The sequence below is a fragment of the Leuciscus leuciscus genome (assembly GCF_965113295.1).
Source record: "Leuciscus leuciscus genome assembly, chromosome: 20".
NCBI classification, from domain to species: domain Eukaryota; kingdom Metazoa; phylum Chordata; class Actinopteri; order Cypriniformes; family Leuciscidae; genus Leuciscus; species Leuciscus leuciscus.
In genome coordinates, this window is record NC_138744.1 from 27,443,758 (window position 1) to 27,456,246 (window position 12,489).

The window sequence follows — 12,489 nt, forward strand, 5'->3', positions numbered from 1 at the left end:
ATAAAACCTCACAGAGAAAAAAATAAACAATGCAAAATACAGATTCCTCGACAGGCCATTCAGAACAACAGAGAGAAAGAACGCTTGTGGTTGGTTGTTGAATTTCACATGTTCCATTCATTGATCACAGCAGTGAAAAAATACAAAAATAAACAGCACAACCTTTAACAAATCTGGGCCACAGTATGTATAGCTTTCCAGAGGTCTTCTTCAATAAATAATTGGCAGAGATAAAGTACATGTTTCCATCTTCTCAATAATCCAGAGGTCAGCACAACACAGCTCGACTTTACAGAAATGCAGATGAGACAACATCATCTAAAAAAACAAGAGAAACTGGCATCGTCTTTCTCTAAAGCAGATATAGATGCTGTTTTACACTCACTTGTTGAATGACAAGACATAGGAAGCACATCTAAACAGTTGTTTCTTTACATATCATATGAATAGTAATCTTCAGATCTTTAATATTGCATGTAAGGCTTATGCAGTCATAAAAGGTTTTAATTTGAAGTACTTTTACTCCTTAGTGGACATTTAGCAAATGCTTTTAGCCAGTTACTTGGTAACTCAGTAACTTCATGAATTAGCCTTTCCAAGATTTGAACCCAATTTATTTGTGCTACTAGCCCACTATGATGCTACTACCAAATATACTACCCCTCCTAACATAGGTTCCAAATGACTTAACATAGAGGTAATTACTGACATGCCATCAAACAAAGAATAGACTTTTTCGGATTTCAGGACACTTATCTCAGACTATTTCACCCCAATCATCAGGCACTTCCTACTGAAGTCTTCTATCTGTGATGTGATTCTCTAAACCTTACAAACATGAGCAGAATTTGATATATCTCACTGGCAAACAAATTCAAATATTTCCTACAGAACAGGTAGGCTAAATAATAATGAGTGGTTTCGAGGCTGGTTTAAAAAAAAGAAAAAAAGAAAAAGAGAACAACACTGCAGAAAAACTAAATAACCCAAGCTAGAAAACAGTATCTTATTTTTTTAAATAGTACAATGTATAGTACAACGTTTACTCAAATTTTTTCTTGTATTTTCTTGCAGTTACTTCATACAATATATTTAACCCCCCCCCCCCCCCCCCCCCCCCCCCCAGTTAACAAAAGCAGGTGTCAGACAAAACCAGTGTCTTGAACTTAAAAATATGAATTTAAATTACATATATTTTGCTTGGATGGTGATACAAAATCTAAAAGGACTGGCCAGTTCTGTAAACTGGATTCCCTTTCTAACCTTAATTGCAGCCAGGGCTTTCATTCTCCGTCAGTTCATGACACTCCATAAGGACCATGAAGAACAGTCAAGTCACAAGAATGACTACCAAGGTCGAAAACAATTCACCCGTGTCACACAGTTTAATTTTCAGGATAGCTGCTGAGAATTAATCTTAAAATGAATTATTCTCTAGCTGACAGTGACAGTGTTACGTTTAAACTGATTGCTGAATCAAGTTTTACATATAAGAACATCTGCAAATGGGCCCAAGAGGTTCTTGTTAAAGATACAGCGCACCCATACTAAATATGTGGTAAAGGGTTTGATGTTCTCTGAGAATGTGTAGTTCTGATGGGGCAGAATGTAAGGCATATATGTGTTCTCTCCCTGCTCCTGGATCCACACCTCATATTTCACCTCTTTAACCTTCAAGTACTTCAGGTTCCAAGGGATCTGCCATGACACTGAGAGCTTTGCTTCATTGGTGGCCTGTACTGACGTCTGACACTTGGGCTCTCTGACTCGACCAGGATGTACAGTACTAGCCACCTTAGCCTTTTTGAGATTAGGCTTTTTTAGAGCTTCTCTGAGTACGTCCAGAAAAGAGGCAACGTCCACAATAGTGTCCTGGTAAATGCGAAAAAGCCACTCTGGATTACGACAACAAAGATGTCTTGGCACATCCTTGCTGGCAAGGATACGTTCTTGTTCCTCTTTGTCCAAATGGACGATGCCACCCTGATCCCAGGGGCGATCGGGATATGTAACAGTGTTTTTTTCCAAGGTGTTTCGCCATGCGACATACTGAAGGTCCATGCCAGGTAAGGAGGCCAAGGTTTTGTAGGGAGTGTACTGCTCTGGGTTTACAGCATAAGGGTACAGTTCAACCACAGCGGCACCACGGGGCAAGAACATTGAGGTGATCATCTGGGCTCCGTGCATGCTGACCAACATAGACGCCCCACTAATTATTTGGATAATGCTATCAAACGACTGCTCCTCCAAAGACACAGTGACAGTCCTCATTTGAAACTCTTGGGCTAAAGCAAGAAGAAGTTCCGCCTCATTGAGGATGAGCCTGTTAGTGGTACGTTTAAAAACTACAATGTAGTCATCACTCTCCTCTCGCGTGATGTTAAGCCTCTCAATCAAAAATGACGCAAACTGGCGGATCTCGTTACCCGATATCAGAATATTGGCTTTGGGTCCTTGCGGTTGCACAAAGCCATATTGGTACCATGTTGTCATCTTTGAAAGTCCTATGTAGGACTTGGTGAAGCACATGAGTTTGCCAAAGGTCTTTAACTGCATCTTGAGTAGTGGTTGCTTACTGCTGAGCAAACGGTAGAGATCGAAGTGAGCACCTTCACCCCAACCCTCCATGAAGACAAGCCTGGCCTCGTCATCCAAGTCTGAATACTGCTGCATTGTGTAGTAGATGGGCAAAAGATCATCGTGGAAAATGTGCATGAGGTTGTCTGGGTTAAATCGGTTCAGAATTAGAGTGACATCTGGCACAAACACAGGTTTCGGCATGAACTTCAGAGCCGCTGCCGGGAGCTCAAGAAAGTTAAAGTATTGAGTGTTGTGGTCTTCAACAGAAGAGAGGTCCAGCAGGGCAGGCTGGAAACGCCGAGGGCCAAGGTTGGGCAGCATCACAGAGTCATTACTGTGGAAGAATACAAACTCCTCAGCCTCCGTGCAGTAGCAGAGGTAGTCAAAGCGGCAGATGCGATCGGTGTGCATCTTCCCAGTGCAGACCATTCTGGTGCCATGTTCTTGGAGTGCTAACAGGGCACCGTGGTAGTCGATACGCACCTGTGAGAACTCCTGTGATTGGCGTGTGAGCTGTAGCTCCTCTTCCAACTGAGATGTGTGTTCAATCAGGCAAACGTATTTCCAAAGCAAGGCTGCTACCACTGACACCAGCAGGCCATTTAGCACCGCCGGCAGGTTCATCCTACACCCAATAGCACGCATCACAGCAGAACTCCGACCCCACACTCATGCTCCTCTACCTGCAAAGATCAGAATACCATGTTTGAATCAGGAAGTTTGTGAGTAACTAACACCAATATATATTAAAACAGAGGTCTTCAACCCTGCTCCTGGATGTCCGGCAAAGTTTATTCCCAACCTGCTTCAGCATGCCGGTCTGTGATTGTGATCCTAAAGAGCTTAATAACCTGTTTCAGGTGTGTTTGATTAGAGTTGGAGCTAAACTCTACAGGACAGTGGGTCTCCAGGGGGGTTGAATACCTCTATTTTAATACATCATAAACATAGAGAAGAGAATAATCACAGAAAAAAAAAAGAAAAGAAAAAAAGAAGGATATCGAGAGAGGGAAGGGTACCAAATATTGTGAACTCCAGGGTTATACAAGACCCATGTTTGGACTATATAGTGTATGTGTTTACATATCTCAAGACTCCAAATCATGGCAAAAATCTGATTTCTACAGCAGAAAGTTTGCATCACTTCAATAATCATTTTAAGTTAATGTTGTTAAACTGAATTCATGATCTCTTGTCATTCTTGTGACTTTCACCATTGCATATGCCTGTATTCCCTCTCAGTATAAGCTTTTATAAAAGAAAAAAAAAAGAAAGAAAAGAAAAACCTTGACATAATCTAATCCTTTGAGCTGCTAGGGTAGCCAGCAGTGCCATGGATACCAGAGACTGGCTAAAGATGCCCACCTGCAACCACACATTCACAGAATTTGGCAGTAAAATTAAATGTGTGTGTTCTCAGTGTACCATGTTTGCAACAGCCTACAGGTTAATGCTTTAACTGTGCCTGCTAGACTGTTTTTAGAAGGAGATAAGAAAATGTTTTCGAAAAGACAAAGAACCTGTTTCAGTAATCTAAAATAGTGACAGCTCTTCCTATAGTTCACAACGACTGCATCAAATTGAGGGAGACTACATTCTAGCGACGTTAAAAGCTTTATCAGTACTAAAAATTAGGAGAAGGCTGGCAGAGCTTCTTGCTGTCACATCCCGTGGATGAAAAATGCTAATTTTCAGGATGTGAAGGACAATCTTCCTTGTTTGTTTTCATCCACAGTATTTCATGTTTTGAGAATTAAGCGGTATTAACGTTCAATCCACAAGGATACAAACAGCAGGAATGGCAGTGTCACCATTTATGCATTTAATTCCCTTCACTGCAAAGACAACCCAGAGGGAAACATAAAAAGGCTTTGCCAACTAACAAATGCCTGCAAAATGTCAGCTACGTATTGAAACTACTGAGCAAACCCTTAGTGGCACCATCTCAGCTCACATAAGACTGAAATGTCTTTGATGTCTGCTTGGAAATTAGGCATAAACTGAAGAATTAATGGTTCTAAACCCCATATTGCATGGGCTCCGCAGGGTGTATTGCCTCAAAATGTCACATGATCTCCTAAAAGAGCAACAATAAGCTTTATACTAATTAATAATTTTCATTATTACTAATTATTGCTATATTATCAAATGAAAGAAAACTGTATTAATCACAAATATTTTAAGACGTACCTAAATTTGGCTTATACAAGAGGTGATAATCTAATCAACATTGCACTTCATCTCATACATTATTTATCTTGGAAAAAAATTATCAAATCAGCAAGGAGGGGTGTAAAAAAAGAAGTTTTTCATAAAGTAAGAACTGTCATGAGTCCATTTCTAATCGAGTCTATTTTGGTTTCAGGTAACATTTACATCCGTTTCAGTGTTCAGTCTTTCTCTCTCCTGGGACTTAACACCCACAACGCTGTTACGCCTACACCATTCTGCCAGTGATTATTTCAAATAACTTCACTCAACTCAATGTCACTGCACCATAATCACTCAAAGAAATTATAGCCTTGATAAAACAAACCAACAAAATGATTTTCAGTAAGAATATGCAGCACTCCCATAAAAAAAGGCTGTTTGCAAAATCTAGACTAACATGCTGCTCATTCTGCAATTTCAATTTCTTCAGTCCTGTAAGTACACTGTGCACAACATGCACATTTTCTGTGTGCATGGAATACCCAGCTGACCAATTACATGTGTATACAACAAGAATTCTGCATGGAATACTGTAATGCAGTATGTTTGACTTTGTCTCCAATTTCCACTCTGACAAAAGAAGGAGAAATAAAATCAGCAATGATTTTTAAGAACTATTTGACTACTTATTTGAACAGAGTAACAAATGTTAAAGACAATTTTCCCAAAATGTATTTATAAATAACCATATTTATTTCTCAGAATCATAACTGGATGGTATGTGTTGGTCATGGTAATGGGTTAATATGAATTTATATAACATGAATTATCCATGTTGTTTTTTCCTCAATTTTGCATTGTATTATGTTTTGGGTAAAAGAAAATGTCCTGGCAAAAAAAATGACCAGTACCTTTTAGCGTTGGGCGATATGCTCCATAGTGACATCGTCCTATCGATAATAATAAAATTATTATTTACTCATTTATTTAATTTTACTTGCTCTGTTTTTTTTATGCCACGGGAAATGAGAATCATTGTCTATCATTTTGCGAGCCAAGATGGAGTTGGTGAAAATTTTTTTTTATAATTGTCACGTCGCACAGAAATATCAGTTATCTTAATGTATTAGCTTAAAGGGTTAGTTCACCCAGAAAAATTTTATTCTGTCATTAATAGTTCACCCTCATGTCGTTCCAAACCCATATAGACTTTTGTTCATCTTTGGAATACAAATGTAGATATTTTGTCTATGTCCCTCCATAGACAGCTACGCCACTATCACTTTGACGCTTCAAAATGTAATCGTAAAACTAATCCATATGAATATAGTGACATTTTTTTTGAAGAATCAATATTTCTTGTCAAGTATTTTTAAGCCAGTGTTTGAAGCTGCTTTTGATTTTCATCGATGACTGATTATTGTGCAATGGTATACCTAACAAAAACCTATAAAAGACTGTTATTATATAATTTTTGTATGTACCGCCAGAGAGATCTATTAATTTAGGCATTGATAGTGTTGCCAAAGAAACGCATCATTCCTGGTCTGAGGACGTGAACAGCTTTGAGAACATCACGTGAATTCATCTCGAAATTGCGGTAATTACGACATGGTGTGAACGAAGCTATAATAATAATCATCTTGATATGGTCAAAGGCATCAGCCACCGGTGATATCTCCGAGCCTGACTCTATCGGCACAACCCCAGTACCTTTTCTGTTTTTCTATGGGTTTTAATTATTACAGTGTATACATTTAACTCTGCAAATTGGTTGATGCTTGTATTAGCATCTAGCTGAGCATGAGGTTGTGGATCTGATCTTAAGATTACATGCAAGCTCATGTGTTTCACATGCTCGACTGCTTGGCTATCATTCAGATCTGGCATATGTTTGATGATGCTGTGAGCAAAACTGACACACACACACACACACACACAAAAAAAAAAACCCAGAGGGAGGATGTTGAAACTGCTTGGATGTAATGCACTGTGACATGGATCAGATTATAGGAGGTTCATTCACTACAATGAAAAAATCTAAGCTAAATCCAGACCATTGACGCTTATTAACATAGCAGAGCTCATGGGGGAAAGGGGTTTAAAACTGATTTGTTTGGTGAAGCGATATGCAAACACATTAAAGAGAGACAGAGGCGAGTAATTTGCTAAAGAGCATAAAGACTTTGGGAGCGCATAGCACTAAGGAGCTGTCCAGATCTAAATCCCTCAGCAAGAGCAGGCAGACCTCACGTCCTTGAAAAGCTGTCCTTTCCATGCATATGAAGAAAGGAAGCAGGGGGTCACATCATGCAAGAGAGGTTTTTTTTTCTTTTTCGGAGGAGCCGGGTCCACGTGTTTATGACTGCGTGAGAGAGAATGGGATTATGGGCCTGGCTGACAGGGCTTGCCCAGCTCCCTTGTGTACAGCTGGGCTGTTTGCTATGTGGATGATAAGCACCACAATGATGGGGGAAGGCAGCCTAGTGCTTCTAATGCATTTTAATAAGGCTCCTGGAAAGACACAGCTCTCAGTCTTTCAGTGGCTTTCTTCCCTTCAGGATAGCCAAGGAGATTCCCTACTCGGCTCCCTGCCCATGACAGAAAACGCTCGGGTTAAAGAGACACAATAATTATGCCTCTTCGTATCTCCTGCTATTTTTTTTAAATTACCATGTGAACAGGATTTTTGGTCATTTTGTGCTAATTTCTGTGCCGATTTTGAATTTTGCTGATGTATTTATCCTTCAGACGAACTTTGATTTGCAGTGTTTGTTTGTTTTTCAGCATTTTGCGCCATTAGCGTTTTAAATTTTACAATTTCATACAATGCACTTCTCTTTTTGAACCAAAAAAAAAAAAAACCTACACTTCACAAATAATTTTTAAAATGCCTAACTCTTGTAGTACACCGTTGTATTTGTCTTTTATCTTCTATAAATTAGCATAGGGTGGTGAAGCAGGTTCCAGAATTCACCTATTGTTATTACCCTTAATAAGCTGCATGCTGATTCATATAGTAAGCACTGAAAAAGGCAAATGTCTTCAACGTCCCTCTGTTCCTCGGGGACAGATGAAGAATTGGTCTGAAAGAGCTTTTCAGAGGGGGTTACAGGAAACAGTGTCACTCTGCCTCCTGGGAGAAGGACTCTACGTAACACTGCAGAGCTGGGTTGAGGACAGCTAAATGACAAAACACTGGAGCAGGAAAAAGACAGGGTTCAAATCAAAAAGAAGAAATATACATAAGAATTGAGTTTGCTTATGGAAATTGAGGCTATAGCGTTTTCGAGAATAGGGAACGATCTGAATCGAAAAATACTTTCGCTGATGCTTTCGATAATAACATCAACCCCTAAATGTTTGATTCAATGCAGGCAGTCAATGTTCGCTATCAATTTTAATTTGAAATGCATCTTTCTTTACAGACAGTGTTTTAGGGAGATCAAAAAAAGCATGAAATAGACTTATATGTTTTCCTGTCTGTTGCCTTGTACGTCACAGTTCAGCACAAGATAGTCACTAGTGAAGGGCTTGGGATTGTGCATGTTCTTGAGGTTTCATCAGCATTGTCATAACTTTAATTATACTTCTTGTCTTTTTTACCCAGCTCCCATCATGGGGTCCTGCGTCAACCTAGCAACTGCCATTGAGATGAAAGGGAATGTTAACTAATAGCTAACTTCATGTATTATAGACCTGTCAACCAAAAAGAAAAGTCCTTTTGAAGACAAATAAAGTTAAACAGATGATAGATTTTGGCTTCAGATTTTTCATTTAACATACTATGGAGCTTATGACAAAATGATTTGAATTTGAATTGTGTAAATTTGAATTATTGACAAGTGTAATCTAACAAATTTGAATAATATGTGGAATTTTAAATAGTTCTGAATTTGATTTCTTTAAACGAATGTTGAACATTTGCAACATTTGAACACGAATTGAAATGTTTTTATTTATGTAAAAAAAACACACAAAAAAAAACAGTGTTCATTACTCCCAGCCACATTAATTTGGGGCTTAATCACTGTTATTATTAAGGGGTCCTAGGACATTTATTTTGGTGTAGACAAATTCACTTATGGCTAACTACGCATGTAAGAATAGGCTATTATAAGTGTTTATTTCATAAATATGAATGTACCTCGCATCTCCCGGACACTAGCCATTAGTCTACTTCTTTGGCCTATTTCGTTTAGCTGGCCAATTCTCAAAGTCTGTATGGAAAAGCTGTGGGACGCACTGGACAGCGCGGAGAGAACGCACAATGACTTAGCTTAGTTGGCAGAGAAATTAACACACACCGTTTTGTTTGACGTCACTTGATACTCAATATTAATGAAATAAATAAATGTAATGTCAGAGAATGCACAAGCACATCCTTTTGAGATATAAATTATAATATTTTTTTATAAAAATAAAACACAAGGCCTACTTCATTAAACTCAGAAGAGTATGTATTTTAATATCTCTGATAGTCAGTCTGAATGACAGTTCATGAACGTTAGGCCTATTATATACCCAAGTCAATGCATTATTCTTTCCTTTTTGTATTAGTGTTTAAAATATTTAATTTACTACTAATGATATTGATTTATATCTTCATTTATTATTTATTTTCTTAACTTACTGGGCGACCATGCAGGCTATGACAGCCGTCATTTACCCTGCCATACCCAGCTGATGCAAAGCGTAGGTGCAACTGCAGCATCGGAGGACTATTATATATTTGAAATCATATAGGCTATTCAAGCTGTTTTCTCATTTTTCTACTCTTAATATTAAATTAAAAAAACGACTGAATGAATGAACGAAAACTGAATTTGAAGGTCCAAATTTCTTATTCATCTTGAAAACTTGAATCTGTACTTTTTAAAACGGGAAATTTGCAGTCTAAGAATTCAGAACAAAAAAACAACTGTTTGAAAATACAGGTCTATAAAATTCAGCCATAAAAAAACATTTCAATTTGTTAAATTTAAAATGTTCAATATTCGATTAAAGAAATCAAATTCAGAACTATTTAAAAATCCACATAATATTAAATTTTGTTAGATTACACTTGTCAATAATTCGAATTTACACAATTCAAATTCAAATCATTTTGTCATATAATAAGCTCCATAATATGCATGAACCCCTGTCTCTGAACCCCTGCACCAACATCCTGGTTAGACGGTTTTAAAGTTAGGATGTCTCAGAGGATTCAGACAGGTCTACATAGTTTTGAGAGTGACATCTAGCAGGCATTCCTGTCCTTGATGAAAAATAAAGTTGATCCAATGTAAGTCAGCAAGAAAGCATGTACAAATGATTTTAAAAAGGTTGGCTTATATATGTCAAATGCTTATAATAGTGGCAGCATCACATCTGGTGCTGTCCTTCCAGTTGTGCACTTTGCATTCCATTTTATTTCTATTCTAATATTACCCTGTGCTTTTATATATAATATATACACACGCACATATATACATACACTTACATACACACACACACACACACACACACACACACACACACACACACACACACACACACACACATACATATATATGTATATGTACATACATATGTATGTGTTTATATATATATATATATATATATATATATATATATATATATAAACACATACATACATACATATAAACATATACATATACATACACACACACACACACACACACACACACACACACACACACGTATCCTGTGAAACACAACAGGTAGCAGTCAAATATAGCTATTGGTCTTATGCGATGATTTATATATATATTATTTCCCAAAACAGACAGAAAATAATACATAACAAACCATATGGAAAAGCAAATGCATATCATACCTGTGGGAAAGGTGAGCCAGGACGAAGTGATGTGAAGTCACTGCGGATACACTGTTTCAACAGCAGCTCCAGCAAACCAGCGCCAATGATCATTTACAACTTTACAACGGACAAACGCAGCATTTTCGGGGTAATTGTGTTAAATACATGATGTGTTCATTCACCACAGCGATTAACTGACGGCTTATCTGCAATTTTTATCGCTAAGTTGCACAAAATCGACTCCGTCGCGCGTATTCTGTGAGCATTAACCAGCTGCTGGAGAAGTCTCCACCCACAGCGATGACCGAGCTCAGACGAGAAAACCTCGCGAGATCTTATCGCCTTTAATCAGTCTGACGTTTGCATTCGTGTGTTATCGCGAGAGCATCGCAGCACAATTGAAAGTCCCATGTGAGAGAGCACAATGAAAGTAGGCTACATATTAATATTAAAATTCATCTCCTAGTTAATTTAATTCATTTTAAATAATGTGTGTTTAATATTAAATGGTAAATTGGGAAAAACCTCGGCAGGCTATATATGAATAACACACTGTCTCCACCGATTTAATTGTAGGCTACCAATATATTTAATTATTTAACTTAAGAATAGATTGCCTTATGACATACTTAGACATATCCTGATTCACTTGAACTTTAAACTTGACATTCAACTCGTTTATTTACTTGAGTATAACTGTAGCCTATGGGTGACTTTGAAGGTGATTGAATATTAGCTATAGGTGATTGAGTGAATAGGCGACTATTAAATAGACTCTTGGGTGTGACTGTAATTTTAAAAGTTCATTTTAGCAAACCAGCTAAATTTAGCAAACCAGCTAAAAGTAATAAGCTAATATCCTTAGACTTCATAATGCCACAGGGATTGTGTTATGGTTGGTAGGCTACATCTTTGTCATGAACGCAGATAACATGACCTGAACAGGCTACGGACCTTTTTTTATTGACTTACAATTTTCTAACTGAGAAATTATCCATGATATGATTTAAGAGTCTCGTGTTTTGAAAACGATTGTCTTTAAAGGTGATATCAGTGATTGTCAGTTCTCGTTGATTCTAAGAGGTAATATGGCGCCCTCTAGAGCCCATTTGAGGTACAACAACAATTGATTAAAATGCGTTCGAATAGATAGATTAGCAAACTAGTAAAATTGTATATTTTAATCACTAAAGTGATCAGTGCCTATATGTCTCATAATATGCGTAATGATTGTCATTTATTCTGTGGTAAATCGTTAATGCAGAGCTCTTTAAAGGGAGAGTTCACCCAAAAATTTAAATTTCTGTCATCATTTACTCACCCTCAAGTTGTTTCAAACCTGTATGAATTTCTTTTTTCTGCTGAACACAAAATAAGATATTTTGAAAAATGTCTGTAACCAAACAGTTGATGGACCCCATTGACTTCCATAGGATTTTTTTTTTTTTCCTACTATGGAAGTCAGTGGGATCCATCAACTGTTTGGTTACCGACATTTTTCAAAATATCTTCTTTTGTGTTCAGCAGAAAAAAGAAATTCATACAGGTTTGAAACAACTTGCGGGTGAGTAAATGATGACATCATTTTCATTTTTGGGTGAACTATCCCTTTAAATACAAAGAGTAGGCTACCACTAGTATTGACCAGTAGATGGCAGACGATAGCTTTAAAAAGCCATTTGTGCTTTTCAGCTCCTTTCTTACTAAGTGAAATGTGAAAATAAATGCTGAATTTAATATTCAGAGTTGAGGCAGTGTGTAGTATTGTACAACGAACCTTCTTTTCAAGAAACGAATGGCAATTTCATTGCTCATACTCTTTGCAGTCATGTGTATTTGACCTGCATCTCTCTCCAGTGAACTGCAGCTTTATAACATCTTTTATAAGAGCCATTGCAAATCCGTGTCTCCTGGGTCAAGAACCAGGCTTTATG

At 37.6% G+C, this 12,489-nt stretch overlaps 2 protein-coding genes across 2 annotated transcripts in view; one reads left to right on the plus strand and one right to left on the minus strand.

Moving 5' to 3' along the window:
- The window catches only part of ddc (dopa decarboxylase), a 229,050-nt gene that overhangs the window by 182,227 nt on the left and 34,334 nt on the right, over positions 1 to 12,489 (plus strand). The gene's annotated exons all lie outside the window — the stretch shown is intronic.
- pomgnt2 (protein O-linked mannose N-acetylglucosaminyltransferase 2 (beta 1,4-)) lies at positions 1,123 to 10,841 on the minus strand. The gene is made up of 2 exons (XM_082149602.1): positions 10,574 to 10,841; positions 1,123 to 3,263 (listed from the first exon to the last, which is right to left on the minus strand). Exon 2 carries the CDS (start codon positions 3,223 to 3,225, stop codon positions 1,477 to 1,479), a length of 1,749 nt encoding a protein of 582 aa, XP_082005728.1. The 5' UTR covers positions 3,226 to 3,263; positions 10,574 to 10,841; the 3' UTR covers positions 1,123 to 1,476.